The 25,906-nt window shown below is 39.6% G+C and overlaps 1 protein-coding gene across 1 annotated transcript in view; it reads right to left on the bottom strand.

Moving 5' to 3' along the window:
- Positions 1 to 5,652: 5,652 nt before the first annotated feature.
- LOC128369393 (xenotropic and polytropic retrovirus receptor 1 homolog) overlaps positions 5,653 to 25,906 on the bottom strand; it is a 41,900-nt gene continuing 21,646 nt past the window's right edge. Inside the window, exons 3-16 of the mRNA XM_053330427.1 lie at positions 15,278 to 15,379; positions 14,197 to 14,420; positions 12,419 to 12,568; positions 12,184 to 12,267; positions 11,245 to 11,326; positions 10,684 to 10,773; positions 10,275 to 10,372; positions 9,991 to 10,170; positions 9,729 to 9,894; positions 9,418 to 9,618; positions 8,720 to 8,883; positions 8,450 to 8,589; positions 8,050 to 8,271; positions 5,653 to 7,696 (exon numbers count right to left, since the gene is read on the bottom strand). Coding sequence (XP_053186402.1) covers positions 7,642 to 7,696; positions 8,050 to 8,271; positions 8,450 to 8,589; positions 8,720 to 8,883; positions 9,418 to 9,618; positions 9,729 to 9,894; positions 9,991 to 10,170; positions 10,275 to 10,372; positions 10,684 to 10,773; positions 11,245 to 11,326; positions 12,184 to 12,267; positions 12,419 to 12,568; positions 14,197 to 14,420; positions 15,278 to 15,379 — 1,958 coding nt within the window. The 3' untranslated portion in view covers positions 5,653 to 7,641. The remainder of the gene's footprint in view (positions 7,697 to 8,049; positions 8,272 to 8,449; positions 8,590 to 8,719; positions 8,884 to 9,417; positions 9,619 to 9,728; positions 9,895 to 9,990; positions 10,171 to 10,274; positions 10,373 to 10,683; positions 10,774 to 11,244; positions 11,327 to 12,183; positions 12,268 to 12,418; positions 12,569 to 14,196; positions 14,421 to 15,277; positions 15,380 to 25,906) is intronic.

Consider the following 25,906-nt stretch of genomic DNA (forward strand, 5'->3'; position numbering starts at 1 on the left):
TAATAATAGCCTATGAATGCATGTATATTAAACACTGAAACATTATACTGCATTGTAATAATTCCTGCCATTGAGAAACTTACCATGTATGTTGACAGTGAGTCTGAGAGGTAAGTGTGTTGTTGCCGTATGAGTATTATAAAATGTGTGTTGCCTTGGTTACCTGTGTGTAGATAGAATCTTGAGGATAAAGTACTATTGCATTCAGACAACTCTAATCTGTCCATATTTTGGACATATGGTTGATGTAACATAAATTATGGTATTTAATGTTTACTGTCAATATCAAGTCTAAAAATCCCCCCACAGTGTAATGCGAGTTCATGTTTAAAAAAGCTTAACATACAATGAACATGTTATTTACATCATGCTGTTAAACTGCTTCTTCATTTCATTGTAACTCCACTGGGAGCAATTCAAGGTTTATGTCTATTGGCTTTTGCATTAGTAAACACAGAACACTGCAAATCTTTTAGGGCTGTTGTTATGATGGAAAGTTAAAGGGTCAGTTCACCTGCATTTGAAACCCCCCCTGAGACTATTCTAACATTAACATGCTTGCACTGACAATGAAAATGTACTGATATTTAGGCAGGTATAGTATTGACTTTGTTCAATACGCACAAAACTCTGCTGTTTTTGTTTCTTTTGGTCTTTAGTCAGAAACAGATGCATTGGACAAACTAACATTCTGACCTGATGCTGGCACTAGTGCCCATGAATGGGTGTATGTTTAATTGCAATCCATCCAGGTCTTTTTAATACATTTACAACATGCCAACAACAGGGGGATGCTTGAAAGAAAGTTAAGGGATCACCCAAATTAATAGGATTCTTCATCTGGGCACCATGAATGCCTGTACCAAGTGTTTTACCAATCCATCCTGAGACATTTTATAGTCAATTGAAAATGTTGACCTGCTGGTGGCGCTAAAGGATAGGTCAAAGGATCACTAAAGTCAGGATTCAGGAGTAGGATTCATCATCTGAGGAACCTGAATGTCTACTAAATTTCACTGCAATCCAATCCAATAGTTGCTATATATTTACAAGCCGTGCTGCTTCTGAGATTTCTGCCCCCACAATACAAATGGAGGTACATGGAACTTCACATGTGGCATTGTTATAGAGCAAAGAAAGGCTTTCTACAGTATTTTCTACTTTATCAGCAGACCACACCCTACTTAAGTGTTGACATACAATAAAACAGTGCATGAATGTTATAGATTCATCAACTTATTGTCTGAGAGGCTTGGAGGCTATCTTGAAAACACTGAATATCTATCAATATTTCCACAAGAATGGTCAAATTTAATCCTAATAGCTTTAATCTGTTTTACTTGAAAAGAGAGTCCTGGCATGGTAGGTCCAAGTATGTAGTTAACAAACGCATAAAAGAGATCAAGAGAAGAAATAATACTCCAGTCACACATACCTTTTGAGCTTTAGCTGTTTTTACTGAAAAACTGTAACAGGGGTTGGTGAACCAGGCACCTCTGTAGCATCACGCTGCTACTGTACATACAACACCCACAGCACAGTCACTGATTATACAATGCTTCTAATCAATATATTAATCAATATATATAATGTATTGTATAATCGACAGCTCTGGGTCACACCACATTAGGATCAGAACATGGATCAAAACGCTCCCTCACTCTGTTTTTAATCATTAAAACTTACTGGTTCTGGTATAAGGACGCCTGAGGATTTTGATCCAGGTCAAGGTTTTGTTTGTTTCTTACAACCTACTCAAAATTACACACCCAAAAACCTTTGGGCCAGTGGGAATGAAATGTTTGAGATCATCAAGTATTCACTATTCAATAAGACCAAACTTCTTTCAGGAAAGCAACAACGTTAAGAAATGGAATCAACAGCATGGCTGGGTCTAAAATATCTCCATTCTGCAGGCCCAGAGGTTCGGTCAGTACTGGCGGATGATGACGACAACAACTTGTGGTCAACAGGTCAGGGCAGGCATCAACAAACGTCTAAATCATTTTAAAGATCTGACTTGTGAAATGCATGACCCTTCACTTGAAGAAGAAGAAAAAAAAAGACAGAGGTTTTGCAACATCAAGGACAACTGGGACGTTTTGGGCCTGCAGAGTGGACAGCGTTGCCATGGGAAACTGAGCTGGCAGCTGAAGGACACAGTTCATGTGAGCTCAGCTTCTTCAGCAACAACCCTGTTTTTCCTATTTATGCTCACATATCTGAGGACAGAAAACCTTGACGCTGCCGGTTGTGTCGCTTCCTCGGCAAAGGAGAAGGAGACAATACTCAGAATCTTCGGAGCTGTTTTTTAACGTTATGACTTTGTATTCAATCAAACGTCTCAATTCTGATATGAGAGCTGCTTCACAACTGAGTTAAACATCTTCCATATTTGAGTCTGTCTTCTAATACAGCTCTTTCAAGTCAGCTGACATTTGAAAAACCGGCTTATCAATAGCAAAGCAAGAGTTTCTGCTGCATCTATTATAACTCTACAGACATTGTGTAACTTTATTGTGAAGCAACACCATAACATCTAGGTCAGAATTGATAGGCAGACTGTGTTAGACATTTCAAGAGACCTTCAGGTTAGTCCAACAGATTCCACCGCTCTCGAGAAGGGCTGGGTATTGTGTAACATTTTTGCAATACAAGTGCAGATATGTTTCCCATATTTCAGATGGACCAAAAACAAGCTTCTTAAAACCTTCCTTTGAGGAATAATACAGAACACTTTTTTCATTTAACGTAAAATGTTAAATACCTTCTGAACACCAACAGTCACAGTCTAAAACTGGCAAAAAAAATGCTGATTTACATTTTTTATTTAAAAGTAAACATTCAATGTCTGCTTGTGGTAGTCTCTGAAATGGACACATTTTGATACCCAGCCCTTCCCTCTACTGGTGGATTTCATTTGACAGCTGGAGAAAGAAAAGAAGTTAAGAGGTTCGGCAGGGGGGTTCACTTGTCTGTTACACACTCAACAATCATTACTTTAAAGCAGTGTGGCGTTCATGTGTAATGGGATTGCTAGGCATCACCTGGAATATAGAAAACTGTAGAAACTGAAAAAAGGTACATCTCACAAATGTCTAACCCTAAAAACATCTATCAAGAGCTTCGTCAGCCTGCCTGCAGCTGAAATGTCAAAAGTTCAGTATCATAAAAAAAGTTGTATATGGAACATGGTTAGGCTTGGGTTTATAGGGATGTTACACCAAGGCTGGTTCTATTTGGCATTGTACTGATAAAAAAATAGTCAAAAACAAACTGAAAATTGACCTGACTTCCTCAGTGATTATGATTGTTGCTGCAAACCTTTTTTTTTAAATCTGTCCTGCATTTTGGTACACTTTGCAGAGCTAGAGCAGATCTCTGGATGTACTACTGTGAGGAATGCGTACATTGTAAAACGATGGCTATCAGGAAAACACAAAAAAGATGTGAGAGAAAGCTTATATGCTGCCTGTAAATTAACAGGCAAAGGTGCAAATATGCTCACAATTTCCTGAGTTTAAACGGGGCTCGTAATTTCTCACATCTGTCCAATCGTCACTATGCTGTTTAAATACACAGGACTGTATGGCGCCGTGAAGTGTCAACCAACTACAATTTATGGAACATGAAATTGGAAAAGGCAAATATGGATAACATCTTCCCAAATTTTGATAAGACTAGTTTTTGTATTTGGTTGCGTGTTCTCACTTGCTGCCTAATTGGTGAAGATGTTTTCTGTATTTGCTTGTGTTTTGTCTTTTTGCATCTGTTCTCTTAAGTTGCAGTATGTTGAGCAGTCAGGGCCACCACAGGAATGGCTTCAAAATACACACATTTCTTCAAAAAAGAACACTTGTCACAACATGAAAACCTGAGGAATTACACAAAGAAAAGTCAGATTCTCAAACGAATGCACCACACGTAAGAGGCAGGAAACTTAACTATTCTCTTTGGATGGAATGATTGTGTATTCTGTATGGAAATTCTTGGAAATGAGAAAAAAGTGAACCCAGTATATCTTATTTCAAAGCTTGTGTAGGAATGTTTTCTGATTCTAAGATATACTGTATACATGAATAAGTAAGAAACGGTTAAGAGGTCAACCATAGAACTCTGACTACCATGTTTACATCTGTGGACACACACCTACAGCCTGCACAGATGATCTGGGTAAGTCTTCTAATGTGTCTAATTGTACATAAACCATGTCTCAAGTTTAAAAGTTTGCCTAAAACAAAAATGCATCACAGGCTGTATGAGCTTTCAGATCTATCATACAGGTAGACCATGCATATTATACTGTATATTGCTGAGTGGAATGATATATTCAATATTACTGATGACCTAATATGGTCTACGTCATTGTGAATGTAACATATTTGTCTTTCTCTGCTGCTAACAAAAAGCAAAATCCCAATACAAGTACGAATAAGAACAACGGATGATTTGTGAATGGCAGCACACACTGGTGGATGGTAGCAGGGATGATGGGTGAGGTCTGATCCACTGAATGGTGTTGAGGTTTAGAGAATAGCATCATTTTTTGATTTAAACTGATTTGACAAAAGGGAAACTCAACAGAAATTAAGAATCACATCTTCACGCAGCTCAGGAGGATACTTGACACAACTCTAAAGTTGTTCAATTGGTAATTTTAAGAAAGATTTGTTCTTTCAACTTCCCGATGTAACTTACTACTCTGACAACAATCAATACTAGCTAGATTGCTGACGGTCTGTTAGACAGTGCAGTCCAAAAATAAAGCTGACTCATAACATTTCTATGAACCAAAACAGTGTTTAGGAAACCCTGATGTCATCAATCACATGATTCAGTCCTTAAGCGGATGTTCTACATTTTGGCGAGCTTCAAAACAGCTCACTAACAGAATGATTTTTATTGTACGACATTTGGTTTGCCTGTCTGAATTCTCTATATAGTATAATGAATGAATGAATGCAGTATACAGTATATCAAAAATCAAGTTTGGCATTAAAGTGCACATAATCCTCAAGTGTTTCTTACTGCTCACTGATGAGCTTCCTGAATGACTTTGGGACAACTATTAAAAAAAACTCATTCAGATTATTGCAGAGTAGGTTGCATTAAATGGCTAATATAAATTATATAGTAAAAGCAGTGACTAGAAAGAATTAAAACAGAACCAGCTGCAACCAGAATTAAAACAGAACAGTGAAAAAGAGCCAGCTACTCTGATTGTCATTCTGACACTTAAGACCACAACACAAGGTGATGTTAGACCACCGCACTGCGCAAGAGTGTCCCACTTTGGGCTGTCAACTAAAGCAATGAAATTATCATCTTTCGCACTCTCTGTTACCAACATTTACAAAACCATTTTCTCCAGTGTAATTACAACTACCTGTCTTTACCAAAATATATGGATGATATGATTCCAATGATTCTATGACGCAGACTGACAGTGGTGAGTTTCTGAAATGAATTCGCCAATATGCAGACGATGTGATGGTGATTGTGTGTAACCTGTAACATTAGAAAAGTAACTCATCGAGATCAAAGTGGAACAAACAATAACTAAGCCTTGTATGCTGTCTGACTAACACAATGACACAATGGCAGAGTTTCTGAAATGAGTGTGCCGATATACAGACGATGTGATGATGATTGTGTGTAATCTGTAACATTAGAAAAAGGAATTAACTGAGACAAGACTGAAATAAACTAACACTAAGCCTTCTATGCTCTCTGACTAACATCCAGCCTCAAAAATGTTTAGATTGGTTAAATTACATGCTGAATATACAAATACATCAAAATGACTTCATCTCAATGTGTTATTTCTTTTGACCAACTGGTGTGAAAACTGAACGTGTATCTTGTGAATGTAAGATTCACTCTCACATGGATCCAGAAACACCAAACCAGCTATAGAGTGTGTGACAGACAAGTGACTGTACCCCAGTTTCACACACAATAATTAGTTTCATTAACCAACAATGTTCAATCCAAAAGTCTTCGGTTTTTCAATCAAGATTTCATGGGATAATATTTTTTTAAAAACAACCATGGGACTTATCTTCATTCTTATTTGATGTTTCCAAAAACTGAGGCCTAAATGAGCTGACCGGTTATATCTTGGTTGTCTTTCCCCCACTCTAAATACATAAATAAATTGGCATACATTCAGCAAAACCATTTCCTGATGGAGGATATTTTTCCACTGGAGTTACCAAAGGGTTATTCAGATGATCATCTTTTTCTGGAAACAAAAAGTTAAATTCCTTCTCAGCTCTGCGGCTCAACAGTCATTTCAGCTGCTGTTCTTTACAGTCCGAACTCAGCACTTTTCTTTTTCTTTCTTTTCTTTCTTTTTTTTTTTTTTTAAATGGAGTATTTCATATTTTCTGAATAATTATTTTGCACGCTGCCTCCTATTTTGGTCCATGTCATATTTACATCCGCGTTTACAAATAATGGCTAGTCTATGTGTGTGTTCTCTTCCCAGGGTCTCAAAAAGAATAACGGTAGAGTGGAGGACACTCTGTTGCTCGTCCATGAACAAGAAAACATGTTAAATCACTATTTGTGTGTTGTGTGTGTATGAACACACGATAGGCATTCTGTTCCGATTCACTCTTCCTACAAAGTGCATGTTTCTGTGTGTGTGTGTGTGTGTGTGTGTGTGTGTGTGTGTGTGTGTGTGTGTGTTTCTAAAGCATGTAAGGTGCAAGTAGGCAGCTTTGTGATGATTTGATGGGGCAAGCTGAAGAGCAAGGGAGTCAAGCCAGCAACTGATTGGCCTTACCAAATGTTTGTCGACATAGTCTGTTGGCCTGCATAAATGCCAAGGTCTGTCTAGTGGGTCAGAGAAAAGGTCACAAGGCCTAAAAGATCGCCAACGAGGAGGAGGACGAGGACACTTTTCAACCCTTTTCAGTCTCTTATTGGAAGAAAGGGGCAGCAGGTTCATTCAGAGGTCCAAATTACAGGCTGACTTGAGATCTCTTGAGGTGCGGATGGTACGTCATTTATTGAAGGCCTTTCTCTAAGCGAGTGTAAGTGGAGGCTAATAGCTAAAGGCTGCGAGAAAACCTTTTTGGTCCTCAACGGGAGTAGGCTTGAAGTTGTCGGTTTCTCCCTGTGTGGGAGGTTCTGTGGCACCGAGAGGGAGCAGGGATTACTTCCTGTCAGGGTGATCGGCTTGCATTCCATTTAGCTGAGTTGTTCATGCTAGGCTGAGACTTTGAGGAAAGCCCAAGCAATGGCTGAGAGGTGTAGTTAGGTGGGTGTAGTTAAAGAGTCCACCTCTGGGTGGCTGCAAATGACAGGAAGATTAGTTATTCACCCACCGCTTAGGTAGGTTAAGTGATAAGCCCACCCCTTGTTATTATTGAAGGTAGGAGCAAGTTATGTGTTGGATGGCCTTATTGCTGGGTTTTTTTTTTGTTCAAGAGGTGAAAGTTTCTCTCTTGAAATAAGTTCTGAACCCATGCAATGGCTCATGCGTTGAGAAAGGATTACGTAGGCATGAGAGTTTACAACTCTTTCTTGGTTTTGAGAGTTCAACGCCCAACTCGCTGGGTAATTCCTCGGTTAGGAGGTGGAGTTCCCTCCTTTGAATAGATTCTGGACCCAGGCGAGGGGCGTGGCCTGATGTCAGGAGTCATCATCAGTGTCGTCTATCAGAACTTTGGTGTCACGGGTCTTGGACCTGGGAAGGGAAAGGGAGAATGTGTTTAGAGTATGTCGTTGTACAGCACGGCTTAGATTGATGATGCTCAGTAATAAACGCCCACCTCATCATGTGTTTTGTAACTACAGTCAATATGAGTGTAGTTACAAAACTTACAGAAAACCCTGAGAAGGGGTACTGTGCTTTGGGTCCATTTTAGTTACAACTAAGTAATTAATGAAAGGAAGTGAAAAGCACAGTTTTGATTTTATTGTATGACAAACACAATGACAATGGCGACAAAGCAACACAAAGAATAACAAAGCAATTTATATGATGAAGGATCGTAGATTCTTCACTGTTCCTTCATCTGTTCACATGTTAAGACTCACTGTGAAGCGAGTCGTGGTCTACGTAGACTCATGCTGTAGCTCCTCTTCCAGCTCTTCTTGCCCTGCCGGTTCCTGACTCCGTCCTCCTGGTCCATCATCTGCTCCAGCAGGGTCTGGTCGTCGGCATTGAGCGGAGCCACGCTGATGTCTCTGACAGCCCTGAACTCACCACAGTTATTCAGGTGCTCATTCTCCAGTCGGAAGAAGTTCCACACAAAACGCCTGGGAGGGAGAAACACACTTCACTGTCAACGGCCAATTTGTGATTGCTGTGATTCAAACATTTTTATGCTTTAACTTCAACGTCCTCATGTCAGCCAATCACCATCACATACTAGATTTGAGAAAAATCTTACATCATCAGTTTAAATATGTTATGTTCAATAATAATTGTGTATACCTAAAGACCTCCAATGGGGCCAGTACAGTCGACAGTATGTCCGAGATGCCATGGTAACTGTTGAGTGCGCCGAGGGAGACGGTTAAAGTCCACGAAAAGCGCAACAGTACATCCTCCACTATGGCACTGTAGTAATAAGCCTGGAGAAAACAGGAAGGACACAACGGCTGTCAACACATCATCACAGGAATTATATCCTCAGGAACTCATACTGAAAGGGTCAAACTAGTATTTACTGCGATCAGTCAACACACAGAGGTTCCAAAATACCTTATGTGGGTAGACTATCTCCTCTCGTAGGAAGGTATTCTCTCCTGCATTGCGGTCAAACAGGCCCCAGTCCATCTTCAGATCCCAGATCAGCGTGTAGCACGAGCTGACCACTAAACAGCTGATGTACAAGTAGAAGAAGATCTGGGTATCAGGGTCAGATCCTTCTGAAGAGGGAGCAGATAGAGATAGGGGAGTGATGTTAGACAGCTGGTACAAAATCAGATTTATGTAAAGTCTCTGTTACATGTCATGTCCCTCTCTCTTCCCTTTTTTTCCTGTTTCTGTGTCTACTATCAGCAATATAGCGGACAACATATGTGGAATAAAGCATTGTATTCTAGATGCTATTCTATGCAACATTTGTAATTTACATTTAAAACCTCCTGAAAAAGAATTACAGCCTTTAAGGTGCTGGAAGGCTCTATGTTAAATCTTTTGTGCAAGAAGTGTGCAGTGTGTGACATTAGCTAACACCCAATGAAAGACTGAAAGTAGAGCGATTGCAATTATTTGTTATTTGTTTATTCAGAAAGTTTATAAGCCTGGTTCTCTCTGTGCTTGCAATTTGAGAATTTATGGCAATTGTGGAATAAGAGTGTCAGTTAATAAACACTTTGTATTTCAGCTTATTGTGGCTTTCATAATGTCTTTTCAGATGATGTACTGTATATCAAAATGAAGCCGTAACTATGTACCTTTTTCTTTATGTGTGCTGTAGAGGGCAGCAAAGGTAACAACAAAGAAGGAAGTGGAGTATTTCCCAGCATTAACCAGATGAGGAAAGGCCCGTTTGGTGTCACGGTAACGGCGCAGACACTGGACGAATCGGAACCAAGCAGGAAGACACTTGATGACGGCACGGACGCCGTAGGAGTAGGAGTTACACACGTCTTTACCTGAGCAGAGATAATACTTTACAGTCAAAGGGTTCACAACTTGGAAGAAATACAATGTTTCACACACAGTGGCTGTTTTAAGCTGTATCTTTTTTTTCTACAATTCTCACCTTCACCCTTGATGAGTCCATCGTTTTGCGTCCAGTCCAGTTCAAAACTGTAGAAACAGATCATGTACTCCAGATCCATCAGAACCACCACCAGAGAGTTCAACTGGTCTGCCAGCCAGAAGTCTGCGAAGCCCACACGGTGAAACGGAGCCGTCACCACTCGAAACTGTGGAGGAGGAGACAGAGATTCTCATGAGATTCTCTTCAGATAGATAATCTAACATACTGTACACTCACACAAAAGTAAAAAAATAAAAGTTACCAGGAGTTTGAGCAGCCAGAAGCGTGACTTATAGTAGCAGGTCTTGAAGGGGTTGATGAGGAAGAGGAGGAAGAAGCCGTAGAGAGCCAGAGGGTTGGCCTGCATCGGCACCATGATGCTTTCGCTGAATAGGCAGGACAGCAGGCTGACGCACCACAGCACGCCCAGCAGACCTGCAATCTGAACACACACACACACACACACACACACCACATAAATCACATAAGCTGAGGGGAAATACACACATAAATATCCAGCTTTGACTTTCATGCGGGTGCTGGTACCTCAAACAGATGTTGGTGGGACAGGTTGTTTCTGGGGTTGAGTTCAAATATGAGTACGTGGTTGACTCCTGCCTGCCTCCAGCCGTACGTGTTGATGCCTGGAAGATAGAAACAAAGAACAGGAGGGGTTTTTATACCCTTATTTGAAGAGGATGCCCTTTAGATGTATATGGTTGAGGCTTCCTTCAAGTGTGTGTGTGTGTGTGTGTGTGTGTGTGTGTGTGTGTGTGTGTGTGTATAAATATTACATTGGGTAAATGGAAGTGTAATTTATATAATGTTAATGTTTTGTAACAGATGATGGGGAATGATTATGTTTGCAAAGCTTCCTCTTCTAAAAGTGAATGACCGGATAAAGTGCACTCCCAAAATAGCAAGTGAGCATGTGTGTGTGCGTGTGCATGCGTACCTAACAGGAAGAGGAATTCTATTAACAGGAAGCCTCCTCTGTAGATTCTGACCATGGGCCAAATATCAGTATTTTGTTTCACCACAGCTCCTATTGAGAGAGGGAGGGAGAGAGAGAGAGAGAGAGAGAGAGAGAGAGAGAGAGTTTGATAGAAGGAAAGAGACACAGTACTAAAATGAGACAAAAAGTGTAACAACATAGTTCATTTTTTTAGGATTCATAGGAAAGATGTGTTTAAATCTCAACTGGAAAATGGATCAAATTAGAAACAATTTGAAAATATATTTTGGAAACTTCCAATGACTCTACAATTATGTATCCGTTCCAAGGAATTATAGGAAACAATGGGGACACATAAAAGTAAAGTGTCACTCTTTCCCAAGAGCCAGTGATTTATTTTCTTCTTCCTGAAACATCTGTTCTGTGTTGTGCTTATTATAGAGATATATTTTGGTCTGGACACACAGACAATCAAAATCCAGGAAGTGAAAACTGAGTCATTTGATGATTATAAAGTTTCACAGCAGTTCGAGTGTGTGTGTGTGTGTGTGTGTGTGTTACCTGTAATGATCACAGTGACCATTAAGACGAGGAACACTCCACAGTAAAGTCCGACTCTAAAGGTGGTCCAAGCAGGAGCCGGCTGCAAGAAACAAACAACACTGTTAAGACCTCAGAGCAGGATAACATGAACATACAGACTGTAAAACCATTCATTCTTTATTATTCAGAAATGATAACAGTTTACTTCCATGATCACACAGCACACAGAAGCAAATTGAGCAGTTATGCAGCAGGCACAGCAACAGTAACCTCATTAATGATTTATAATCAATAATAGGATGGGTCAGGTAACTCACACACTATGACAATACAAGCTGTTAATAGGGACTGTGTTGCTGCTGACCTATAACAACCTCTGCTTTCACACTAATTAAATCAACAGCTGTTTTCCTGTTTTGTTTTCTTGCACTTATTTTTATTTCATGTACAAACCAGAAAAGACAACGTGACTCTTTCATTCTGTGACTTTAAACTGAAAATCAAATAACACTTTCTTCTTCATATTGCAATTTTAGTTTGTCTAAAACAAAACAGAGTATTATAAAGCACTTTGACTTGATTCAGTGTTTGGAAATAAACCTGCTTGTCTTACCTTTCTGTTTCAATTAAGGATTAGGATGGGAAAGTTGAGAAAAAGAGTTTCATTTTGTGATAAGGAGAGCAGAGGTTTCTGTTGAGGACTTGTCCACAATCCATCATGCCATAAAGCAAATCTAATAGTGATTACGTGTAAAGATTCAATTTATACTGCATCTAAACACTGAGGCAAATACTCAAAGATCATGGCTGTCTGCAGTTAAATCAACCATTTGATGAACACAACGTTGGATTTTGTGCTGTAAAGGTGGCAGCAGAGGATAGGAAGTTTATTATAAGTATCTATCAGTAAGTGTGTGTGTGTGTGTGTGTGTGTGTGTGTGTGTTTGTGTGTCTGACCTGTGCTGCTCCCAGAGGAGGTACTCTCAGCCTCTTCATGGCCCTCTGCCTGTCACCTCCTTCCAACTCTGTTGTGACCAGTGCCTGAAAGAGAAGAGACAAGATATGTTCTTTATGATGGACCATGTTAAACCTTCTTTAGCAGTACTGTTCTTAAATAAAATGCCAACGCTGCACCAATAAATCAATGTGTGTGTGTGTGTGTGTGTGTGTGTGTGTGTGTGTGTGTGTATACCTCAGTCTCAGAAATGAGCTGTGTGATTTTCTTGCATGTGTAAAAAGGAGCCACTTCAACATGGGCCACCCTCCAGTCGGCCCCCCTCGACGTCTCCAAAATCTTATCATGCTTCTTCAGGATCTTTCTGAAACCTGTGAAGTTCAGGTTCTACAGAGAGAGAGAGACAGACAGAGAGAGAGAGACAGAGAGAGACAGAGAGAGAGAGAGAGAGAGAGAGAGACAGAGACAGAGAGAGAGAGAGAGAGAGAGAGAGAGAGAGAGAGAGAGAGAGAGACAGACAGACAGAGAGACAGATAGACAGACAGACAGACAGGCAGAGAGAGAGAGAGAGAAAGAGGAGATTAATGAAGGATGAAAGAAACAAAGCTGTCAAACACAGCTGATGATGTGAAAAGGCTTCTCCACATGTGGTACATCTGTGTTGAATAAAGTAGATTGGATGCAGGCTGAACAAGCATTATCACCCTGCTCTAACTCTACTGACACATCAAAATAATCACATCCAGTTACAAAACATTCATTATCATCATTATTATTATTATCATCATCAACATCATCATCATCATCATCTATTATTTCTAACTGCATCTGTTTATTTGCATCTGTTTTGTCACTTGTGAGCAGCAGGAAAGCTGTAAAGAGCACATTTAACACCTTATAAAGTTGGTGAACAATGACTTAGTGTACAAACAGGTTATTATTTATAAAGAGTTGGCCAACACACACAATTGCACACACACGCACACATCAACATTAGCATTTATTTGAAGTCTTGGTTCTGGATTGGTTACCTGATGAACATGAGCTTAATATTCACTCTCCTTTTAGCTCAGCTTTGCTTTTTGTATGTGAGTTGTATACATGCTGCAGGAGAAAATGTTAATGTACATGTTCTGATTTAATGTATAGGCACAGGCCACAGTGCGTTAGTTAATGGCTTAGCCTAACCTGACCAGGCTCACTTAAGGTGGACTACCCTTTAAGGTGGACCACCTTTTCTCATTTTAGTGTAAGTTTCAGAGAACTGAGAAATGTGTGCCTGCTGAGTCCTCCCCCCATAAAAAGCCCTGAATGTTGGATGGATAATGTCAGATCATGTATTATTAGTACCAAAACAAGAAAATACAATATGAATTGATCACTCTGATTGATTTGTGAGGTTTGTAGCTGTTCTGTATTAGTTGGCGAGGCATCAGTACAGTGACCTAGATCTGATTGATATCATCGTGGTTGTGATCATGCTGAAATTACTATGTAAAGTTCAATTCTGCATTTGCTTCATAACACTTGTGGTTTACACACAGGCATGTAGGTGTAAAATCATCTGGAGAAAAGGTCAGAGTTGTAAAATTATAAAAAGCATCAGTTTCTATGATTTTTATTCTGGATTTACATCATTTACATGTTCGTAGGTGGGTAGGTTCTGCTGAATATTACAGTGTGTGTGTGTGTGTGTGTGTGCGTGTGTTGTGGTTTGACAGTGTTATGAGTTAGAGATTAAGGACTGCAACATTTTATGCAAATCTGTTGGGTACAAAGAGTTGATATACACAGTGTGTTTAATCACTCTGTTGTTATGACGGTTCATGGAATAAAAATGTTAAAATGTTCTTTTCTTCTTTGCCTTTCTTTGTTTCTTATACTTGTTCATCCTACAAAGATTTAAGGATCTCAGGGGGGAAACTGAGAAAAAGATGATGAGAAAATCTGTTACTGTGAGATTAGGTAGGTGTGTGTGTGTGTGTGTGTGTGTGTGTGTGTGTGAGAATGTGCACCTGATAGTTCTGCAGCAGTATGAGGCTGAGGTAGAACTCGGAGAAGGCCAGCTGCAGGTCTTTTATGTTTCGGTGTTTGCATCTCTCCTGCTGCGACAGGGCGAACACCGTCTTCCTCCTCCTCAGGCCCCGCCCGTTCGCCATGCTCTCCCTCTGGGCGTCCAACGATGACTGCAGCTCGTTCTGCAGCGTGGCAAATCGACGCTGAGCCTCAGCCAGCTTTTCTGCAGGAGGATGATTTTCACAGATAGAAAGCTAGAGCACAACAATACGCACAAACGGAGCAGCTATGTGGAAATAAATGCTTTCTAGTATAGTGGCATAGTGTTTCAACAAGAATCAGACTATTTGTGGTGGTGGCTGTGTGTGTGTTTTAAATGTGTATGATTTAAGCATCTCTTTATTAAAAATGCTGCAGTAAAAGAAAATAAGTCTTTGCGTGCTTATGGTCAACACAACTGTTCCTCTCAAGTGAAGATGGTGTGATGTACTGGAGGGTAAAAGCTCAGAGAGAGAGGTGAGAGGAGGGTGTTGGTGTGCAGCAGGGGAGGGGGGGGGTGAGTGTGCAGGTGTGTCTGCGCCTGTTGGGAGTATATGAGAGAGAGAGAGAGAGAGAGAGACAGAGAGAGAGAGACAGAGACAGAGACAGAGAGAGAGAGAGAGAGAGAGAGAGAGAGAGAGAGAGAGAGAGAGAGAGAGAGAGAGAGAGAGAGAGAGAGAGAGAGCAAGAGCAAGAGCAAAAGAGGGAGAGACTGCACAGCTCCAAAAATAGAAAATCAATCTGTGGCAGCCAAAGTTTTATTGGCACGCGTCACTACAAATAAATTAATGTATGGGAAACCCTTGTAGCGTGTGTGTGTGTATAAAGTGAACTGGTATTAGGGGCTCAGGCTATTTGGAAGATTGGTGGTTCAATTCCCCGCCTCTGCATGTCAATGTGTCCTTGGGCAAGAGACTTATAACCCCAAATTGCTCCCGATGGCTGAACCAATGGTCTGTGAATATGTGAGTGAATGGGTGAATGTGACATGTAGAGTAAAAGAGGAAGTACAGTCCTTTTACCATTTATCGTAGTCATTACCTGAGTAGAAGGTGTTGATCTTGGCCAGTTCCTTTTCACACGTCTGGAAGAACTTCTCTTCAAACTTTGCGTAGTACCTCTTGACCGTATCCTCGTCTGTGACTGTGACAAGAGACACAATTTCTATTAGGGAATGTTCCAGAACAGAGTGAAGACTACGTGTCTCACAGCACTGATTAAACCACCTTAAAAAAGGACATGATGGTAAGTGAACAGAAGGGCAGAAAGGATAGAAAAGAGAGAGAGGATAGAAAAAGCAGACAGTGTAGTGTTCTGCTCTGACCAGCAGGTGGAGTAGTGAGACAGCAGCACAGAATTTATTTCAGCTTTTTCTGGAGTTTTCTGTGGATTTTTTAACCCTCATACTACAACTGGAATTTGATATTTTACATTAGTGTAACCAGGCAGAGATAAATCCCTTTTAGTTTTTATGAGGTTTATTTTTATCTTATTACATTTGATCCAATACTAATATGATAAAGGTTCCTCTCTGAGTACAGTGTAGAGCAGATGGGTCCAAACTGTTCCATAAGGGTTCATGTGGCTGCAGGTTTTCATACCAACCAAGCAGCAGCACACTAGGATTGACTCATTTAATCAACTCATCACAGTCTTCAGATATTAGATTGGTCGAATTGTGTGATCTTGATAGGTTGGAACAAAAACCTCCAAGCACCAAGCCCTTTATGGAATAGTTTGGACATGCCTGCTGTAGAGATTTGACAGCTGAAATGTCATTTAGTTGCTAACACTTTCAAATCAAATCCAATTTTCTCCAATTTTCCTCATTTAAAGGCAGCGAGTTGACAAGATAGAATATGGCTCACTGTAAATTGCAAAACTCTGAAAAGACTAAACCTAGAATACAAAAGGTTTAATGGACACTGAGACTGTATTTGATATAAAGATCAACTAAAAATGAATTAATAAACTGACCAAAAAACACTGACATTTTAAGAGAAGGTGCACTCTTTCCTTGCCATACTTGTCAATCATCTATGTTTACAACTTTAGTTAGCTGTCAAACTTCAAGGCTATCATCATGTGAACTGATCGAGCATGTCCAAGAACATCTGTACAGCTGCTTCTTCATGAATTATCCAGTCAGCCAATAGAGGAGGAGGATAAAGGAAGATAAAGTTAAAAGTGAAATTATGCTTTGCTGTCGACTTCCTGACTCACTTTTAAAAAGATGAGAGAAAAAGAGAGATGGAGCGCGAATGAGTGCGGGAGCAGTGAATGAGAAATAAAACATCATTTTCTGATTGATTGGCGATGGTTACGTTCAAATAAACAATCATCAAACGCTCGGCAGATGATTTCCTGTGGAGACAGAGCGCTCGCTTTCTGTTTCATTTTCCTCCTCTCTAATTCTCCTTTTCATTTCATTCATTACAGTCCGGCTCTGTGTGTGTAGTGGACAGGTGGCTCGTGGAAGCAGACAGGAAGAGCGAGTTCTATTCTCTCTCTCTCTCTCTCTGCTCTATCTTAACAAGTACATCTCTGCACATCTCTCAGTATTGTCTCACTTCTTGACAAAATACTTTATCATCAAGGTTGTCCAAACACACTGAAATCTTGTTATTATAAATTCTGTTCTATTGTCCCAATCTACTCTGGCCAGCTGTGGCTCAGGAGGTACAATGGGTCGTCCACTAATCGGATGATCGGTGGTTTGATTCCCCGTTCCTCCAAGCCACATGTGGAAGGGTCCTTGGGCAAGATACTGAACCTTGTATTGCTACCCGATGACTCTTCAGATCCAATAAGAACCTAATTTTATATTTGCCATACTTGATCCATATCCATAAGTAAAGGAAAACAGCACAATCTAAAGGGAAAATCATTGTATGTGTTAAGTATACAATGACATAAAAAAACCCCAAACAAACAAACAAAGAAAAAGCAGAGTCACTGTCATTTTGTTTCTGTTGTGTCAGTGAAAATATGGCCAGACTTGTTGGAACTGAAAGGCTACATCAGCTAACTACTCTTTACAACTGCGGTGAGCACAAAAGCATCTTGGGATTGGCAACAACAGCAGGAGACCGCAATTCCAGCATGAATCCACGTAGACCCAACCTTGTCTTGTGTCAACAGTCCAGCCCATTGCTTCTGGTGTTTTTAAATGGGTGCTGGAATTGCTTTTTTGGCACGCTTTGAGCTCCTTTATTACTGATCAATCGTGGTTTGAATACCACAGTTTTGTCTTGAGTATTGTTGCTGACCGTGTGCATCCCTTTATGGGCACGATTTACGGGTCTAGTCTTGTAATGGCTGTTTCCAGCATGATGATGCACCGTGACACAAAGTAAAAGTGATCTCAAACTGGTTTTATGAGGATGACAATGAGTGTCATCACGCCTGAATCCTGCACAACACTTTTGGGATTAAAAGAAGCCTTTAACTCACTTTTGTCATTTTGTTGTCATCTTCACCCTGATGCAATAAAATGTTGATTTTATACATTATATTTATTCTGTTTAAGCTATTATTTTTACTTTTATTTACCACCTTATATTATACGTAGGTATGTGTTTGAAATGCCTATATGTTATTTTATAACTTTTATGTGGGCATATGTATGAGAAGCCACTTTTACTGTTTTTTATGTAAGGTTGTTAGTATAAAGATTTACAGCTTATTGGCCAGACTTGGCTGTGTGATGATGGTACAGTCACAGATGGTACGGTCTGGATTGTAATGTAATTAGTTACTTTTAAAAGTAACATTTCCCAACACTGGTCAGCAGCACAAAATTCCTTGGTGTTCACATCACAGAGGATCTGTCCTATAGTCCCTGAACATCACACACATGGTCAAGAAAGCACAGTAGAGGATGCGCTTCCTCACCACCATCTATATACGATAAGCTGCATCTCTTCCTGGTATGGGGGGGGGGGGTTGAGAAGGTCATTGTGGGTCTCACTCCCTGCCATTGGGGACATTTACACAGACAGATGTACTCCCCCCATGGACTGTTCGATCTCCTGTCGTCTGGAAGGAGATATCGATCCATCAAATCAAGAACAACCAGAAAGTGCTTTTTCCCCACAAGCCATAAGACTCTTAAATGCGTCACACTGCACTTTTGCACATCTAAACAACAGCTATCTTTCAAATGATTTCTATTGTCATCTAAAAAAGGACCGTTTCCAACATCTTGAATCCATGCCACGAAGAACTGAGGCTGTTTTGAGAGCAAATACTGGGAGGCCTGCCCAGTATCGGTATGGTATTTCTCATAAAGTGCTGGCTGAGTGTGTGTAACACTCTGCAGTGTTATCTCTGATATGTCTATAAATCAAGAACCAGTTCTTCATCAGGTTTGAATGCAAAAACAAAAAATTTGAAATGCATCAAAGAAAGTACAGCCACAGTCCTATTCTGTACCATGAAGAGAGACAGCAGCTCAGTGTCTAGAACTGGAAATAATTATTATTTTTAGTAGCCATTAATCTGACCAAACAAGCTATGTCAAGACATCACCTTGGCCTTTATTTTCTTGATTAGTAGATTCATCTTTTTGTCTAGAAAATATAAGAAAATTACAAAAAATACACTATCTAAAAAATGACCATCATAATACTCCCATGCTCAGATGTACTATTTCAATGTACATATGGGCATGCCAGTACTGTTTGAAGATATGCTTCAAAAAGTTGGAATTTATCCTTTAAACGATTAATAAATCATTAAATAGCTAAAGATTAATTTGATTTAGTCTATTAATGGACTTAATGACTAATCTAGCAGTGTCACTATCAGACAGGAATGCTGCCTTTGTTAAAGCTTGTGTAGCTGTAGATATACATGATAAAAAGTATAGGAAATAACACACACACACACACACACACACACACACACACACACACTTGAGGTGAGCTTGTGGGTGTTAACACAGTTTCAGATAAACATCCATTTACTGGAAATCTCTGTTTTTAAACTCGGAGACAAATTTTATGTTTTCCATTGACGTTTTTAGAAAACTGTCATTACATGTGATGTGAGAGCAGCTGGCTTGTTCTGTGTAATTGATATCAATGTTATGTTTACTTGTATCCCAAACAGCACAGTAATAGAACAGTTTGGGTTTCCCTCCTGTTCCTCCCATTGAGTCATATTGTTTTATAGTTTCACCAGAGCGGCGTCCTGTAATTTTCATCTTTTCTTTTTTGTTTTTTTTATTTGGTCTCGACTTTTTAGGGTCTCACGATGGTTGAAATTCCGGTCGACTCAAATTGAACAGCGGACACGTGAGAACTGGTGTGTGTGCCACGACCGCTAACGTGCTCCCGTTGTCGCGTCAACAGCAACCAAACGACAGACGGCGCAGGTGGTTTTGAGTCAGGCTGTGCAGACTCGATGATTCACTGTCTTTCAGACTGGCTGCTTTTAGACAAGACACCAAATTAACTAAATTGTGAGTGTCCCAACCACTCCCTCCCTCCCTCCTTCTCTCACCAGTGTACAAACACACAAACAGCTACCACAGTCAGACTACAGTAAGCTCCTTATCCCTTTTTGGCCTTATTCTGCTTTTTTTCTCTCTCGTCTCTCTCCACTCATGTCGTTGTGATTATTATCATTATTATCATTATGACATGTCTCTCTCTCAGTAATAAGCTATACTTTTCCCAACTGACAATTGATGTTTTTCACTCTATTTTGCAGTAACACCCTGCTTTACTCTCACACTGTTACAAAAACGTCCTACAGAGTGTAGAGGTGTGCCATCACTTCAGCTGTAGGTAGACAAGGAGAGAACATTACAGGTTATTTAAAGCTCAGTTTGGCCAAGAAACATAGCCCCCCCCCCCACACACCCCCCACACCCCTCCTTGCATTATTATGCCATTATATTATCATTATATCAGTGGTATAAAATGATCTTCAAATGACAATAATATCGTTTATCGCGATTATTTCTGAGACAATATATCGTCCATTAAAGTTGGTAGTTATCATGACAGGCCTACTAAATGCTAATGTCAGCATGCTCACAATGATGATGTTCAGCAAGTACAATGTTTACAATGTTTATCATGTTTGGTTTGGAGTGGTAGCAGGTTAGCATTTGCTAATTTGCACTAAATACAACTGAGACTGACTGATGGGATTGTGATAATATAGCAAATCTCATGTAGGATGTTATGGAATTTTAACCACATGATGGTTAAAAGTGCCAAAGTCAGTTATATTCATCCTGTGGGGAACACCAGTGTCTGTATAACATTTCAGAGCAATCCATATAAGAGTTGTCAAGATATATCAGTCAGCTGCTAACATGGCAAAAAACCTTTTCAAAGCTTTGAACACAAACTACAAAAGAGATTTCTGTTCACCTTCCTTATGTTGAAGTGGAGATGGAACTTTCACAACCTGGACAACAAACTATCTGTGAGGTAAGACTCAATAAGACATAAAATAACCATTTAAATACGGTCAAGTAGGAATTTTGATAATCGATTAATTGATAGTGATTTTTATGTAAAACCTCCAAACATTCTATGGTTGCAGTTTCTCCAATGTGAGGATTGGCTGCTTTTTTGCCCGTTTTATGTAACGTTACATTGAATTTCTTGTTCTTGTTTGTGGACAGAAGAAGATATATAGAAACGTTATCTCTGAGTCATCATAGAATCTGGGAAATTTTATATAGAATAATTAGAGGAAGATTGATCAGTGCTGGAAATAATTGGTAGTTGGCATTTTAATGATTCCAACTGACATTTTATTCACATTTAAGACTAGATAGCATTTAGACTGACACAGTGATGCAAGTTAGTGGCAACAGCTAATTAAACAGCCTTCAATTACAGGATAATGGAAAGTCAGAGTTCAATCATTATCTCTGTCATTAAGTTTCCCTCTAATTGACACTGTTACAAGATCATTTATACACTTTGTGTCAACAGAGTGTAAGGAACAGTGTTTTTCACCAGGTGGTTCTTTCCAAACGGTGTCTCAGTCAATTACACATATTACAGCTGATCCTGTAAAACTAAGTGTCAGGCCATCATTTCAGTAACAGTTAATGAGACTAAAAGTCTGCAAACACCGCTGACATTACATGCTGGTTTCAGTTGAAAGTCTTTCAACAGGTATTTGTGGTTAACCGATCTTCCATTGTACTCACTGGTGGTTTACATAACTATCAATCAGAGCAGCTAATACAGTCAGTCACTTGAAGAAAGTGAGACACAGACTGAGAGACAGATAGAGCATGAATGATAGATGGTTTCCATGTGAAGCTACAATATATAACATTTCTACAATCTGCTCAAGGGCCATAAGTTTCTTTTGTTTCTCAAAAAGTAACAAAAATACATCAATCTAATTTAACTCTAATATTCCTCCTTCAAGTCATTTACACACATTCAAAACTAAAAATACAAATATAACAGTGTTAGAAAGTTCCAATACACAAGGATTAATGGCTTGAGGGCTTATCCTGAAAAGGTTTTGGCTGCAATATTAAATCTCATTCTAACATAATCATGTTGTGATTTACAAACTGTACATTGAGTGTTTGCCAGCAACCAACAGGAAGCTTAAAAGCAGACCTCATGAGGAAAGCAAGTGTCTACTGTATGTATCATTAATCATTTTCCAGATGTTATTGTTGTTCGCTGTGCGTCTGAGTGGAAGTAAAGTCACAGAAAAGAAAGAAGAAACTGAAGTAAAGGGGGGAAAAATGAATGAATGATGACGAAGGGTCAGGTGAGAATGGAAAATGTGACTAAAGGCTGCTGTGTATAATACAGACCTTATAAAGGGATGACACATGGGCCAATGAGCCATACCCCATATAAGTGCAGTCAATCATTAGAAGATAGGCTACATGGATAAAACACAACACAATAATGCACTGTTTGCAAAAGCTCCTTTTTTGGAACCACAGGAACAAATCGCAGGAACTAAAGTTTGAAACTAAGTGGACAACAAAACTGAACTTTGCTTTTAATGTAACAAACAATGAGAAATGTCTTCCTGTTGTCCTAATATCAATACTTGTTTTAAATGAAGTGGTACACAGGTTAAAGCCGATCACAATGGTTAGCCCTACAAACCCTACCTCCAAAGTCAGCCCTGGCCCCCAAACAGGGACCTTTTGGGGGGTAAATCAGATGAGAACTCTCTTTTTCAAAAGTAGAATGATGCTGAGAGACTGCTGAATCTGACAAGCTACCTGATCCCCATCCATTTTTCGAACATTGGCAGACATGGCTGATCCCTGAGAAAAGCAAACAGGGACCTTTAAGTTGTCCCTTTCTGAAAGTTAAACACTGGGTGATGCAATCCAACACTACTGTTGACAAGGAGCTTTCAACCACTTGAAAACTTCCTGAACAGAAGTGCTTCTTGGATTTTAAAAGTGCCGCACTGCCACCTCGATTTGCAGCAACTGTTCACACTATAAGATTGTACCTCAGCATGATGCAACTCTCCTAATCCAACACAAACACACGGTAAGTAATGGAGGATTGTAATTTACCTGTGAAGTCTCTTCTGTAACATGTATAATTCAATAAAAACAACATGAGGAAAGACTCTTCCAATATGTTCAACGTCATAAAGATCCTATGAATAGAATTTAATAAATAGGGCTTGAATGCTGTGCATGAACAATAAGATCATGTGAGAAAAACAATTTGATCCCAGTGGCTGCCCTGCAAGACAGTCAGTCAGTACAGGGTGTACCATTACTAAATATGTGATAGTCACTCAGTGAAAAGAAAGAATACAGTTATATAAGCCTGAAAAAATGGAAAATTTAAGGAATACTATATATGTTTGTGAGCAGAATACTGTGTGTGTGTGTGTGTGTGTGTGTGTGTGTGTGTGTGTGTGTGTGTAAGCAGAATACTGTGTGTTTGTGAACAGAATACTGTGTGTTTGTGAGCAGAATACTGTGTATTTATGAGCAGAATACTGTGTGTTTGTGAGCAGAATACTGTGTGTTTGTGAGCAGCAGAATACTGTGTTTGTGAGCAGAATACTGTGTGTTTGTGAACAGAATACTGTGTGTTTGTGAACAGAATACTGTGTGTTTGTGAGCAGAATACTGTGTGTTTGTGAGAAGAATACTGTGTGTTTGTGAGCAGAATACTGTGCGTTTGTGAGCAGAATACTGTGTGTTTGTGAGCAGAATACTGTGTGTTTGTGAGCAGAATACTGTGTGTTTGTGAGCAGAATACTGTGTTTGTGAGCAGAATACTGTGTGTTTGTGAGCAGAATACTGTGTTTGTGAGCAGAATACTGTGTGTTTGTAAGCAGATTACTGTGTGTGAGCAGAATACTGTGTGTTTGTGAGCAGAATACTGTGTTTGTGAGCAGAATACTGTGTGTTTGTGAGCAGAATACTGTGTGTGTATATGAGCAGAATACTGTGTGTTTGTGAGCAGAATACTGTGTGTGTATATGAGCAGAATACTGTGTGTGTATATGAGCAGAATACTGTGTGTGTATATGAGCAGAATACTGTGTGTTTGTGAGCAGAATACTGTTTGTGAGCAGAATACTGTGTGTTTATGAGCAGATTACTGTGTGTTTGTAAGCAGATTACTGTGTGTGAGCAGAATACTGTGTGTTTGTGAGCAGAATACTGTGTTTGTGAGCAGAATACTGTGTGTTTGTAAGCAGATTACTGTGTGTGAGCAGAATACTGTGTGTTTGTGAGCAGAATACTGTGTTTGTGAGCAGAATACTGTGTGTTTGTGAGCAGATTACTGTGCGTTTGTGAGCAGATTACTGTGCGTTTGTGAGCAGATTACTGTGTTTGAGCAGATTACTGTGTGTTTGTGAGCAGAATACTGTGTGTTTGTGAGCAGAATACTGTGTGTTTGTGAGCAGAATACTGTGTGTTTGTGAGCAGAATACTGTGTGTGTATATGAGCAGAATACTGTGTGTTTGTGAGCAGAATACTGTGTGTGTATATGAGCAGAATACTGTGTGTGTATATGAGCAGAATACTGTGTGTTTGTGAGCAGAATACTGTTTGTGAGCAGAATACTGTGTGTTTATGAGCAGATTACTGTGTGTTTGTGAGCAGATTACTGTGTGTTTGAGCAGATTACTGTGTGTTTGTGAGCAGAATATTGTGTTTATGAGCAGATTACTTTTAATACAGACTGCAAAGGGTGCATCTCCAGAGAGGACATCTCTGTAATTTAGGAACTAAAGGATATATTTGTGTTTTTTCTAAGTCTGCCATAATAGAACACATACATACATGTCAATATGTGCATGGAAATAGGCCTTGGTTGCTGTAACAGTTCCTACTTTCCATACTGATCCTGAAGCTGTTCTGTAAAAGATGAGGGACAACATCCGCAGACCTCGTTCTGTGTAAAAATGCATTACAGTTCAAGTTCAAAAAGACAAAAATCAATATTTCATGTGTTATCAGGTGCTGAGGTAGGAGACTGTTGTCCTCGAGGTAGTGTACAGTCTAAAAGACCTTGACAAGAACTAGAACCTATCCATTAAGATGCCTACCACAAACCACAATAGGAGCATTGTTACATCTCTCCCTCGTTTCCTTTCATCTCTCTACTGTTTACAATAAAAGGCATGAAAAAATATACAACCCACACCTCAGAATGTGAGACCCAATACTAACCCATCACATTATATTCCACACACAATCAGCTATAATGCAGAAACAGCCATTATGACGATTAGAATGAAATGACACTAATGGGTTTTGAAACTGAAATATTGAGGAGAACATTACAACCCAAATTTAGCAGCTCTGCCTGATGGTTGGTATCATTTCTCTATTTGCTAAATGGTTTTAAGAGTGCTCCATTGATTTAACATTGCTCTGCTATAATATGCAATATGTTGGACTCTCTATGGGCAACTAAAAATTAAAAAAATATTACAATCCACACAGCAGAACCAGATTTATCATTTTCTTTTTTCCCCATTTATTTTTCTTCTGTGATAAAACCAGGCACTAGTATTACCCACAATGCAATTCTGGAGCAACAAAAAAGCTTTATAGGACTCCACATATGGATAATTGTTGATGCTTGCTCAGTGTCCTCACAGTCTGACAGCTCAGTAGTGTTACAGGGAGTATTCTGTACATCACAGCCTACGAAGAACACCTGGAGCAGCAGTAGATTCATTTAGATTGATTCCACGTATCTACATATTTAGCAACTCTTTATTCGATAAAGAGGGTGCAAAGCTTCACGTTTCTGAGAGTCCACATCTCTGCAGACCTCACGTGTTCTGTTAACACTGATCGCCAGGTGAAGAAGACCCAGCAGAGACTTGACTTCCTCAGGAAGTTCAATCAGTCACACCTACCTCACCAACTGCTGCTAAACTCTTATTGTGCAACCATCTAGAGCTTGCTGACCTACTGCTGCACAGTGTGGTACGGCAGCTGCACTGAACTGAACAGGAAGGATCTGAGTGTGATTGGGACTATACTACCATCCTTAGAGGACACTTATACTTTGCACTTTTTTTTACTGAAGAGCTGCTAAACAGACAAATAAAGGTCTATCTATTTAGTTAGAGGTGTACTGTGTGTGTTAGTGGTGCAAAAGGTCTGCAGGCTGTAAACAAGATTCTCAATTAGACTCCATGTTTACAGCCAAATCAAATGT

This window comes from Scomber japonicus, chromosome 12 (assembly GCF_027409825.1).
Source record: "Scomber japonicus isolate fScoJap1 chromosome 12, fScoJap1.pri, whole genome shotgun sequence".
NCBI lineage: Eukaryota > Metazoa > Chordata > Actinopteri > Scombriformes > Scombridae > Scomber > Scomber japonicus.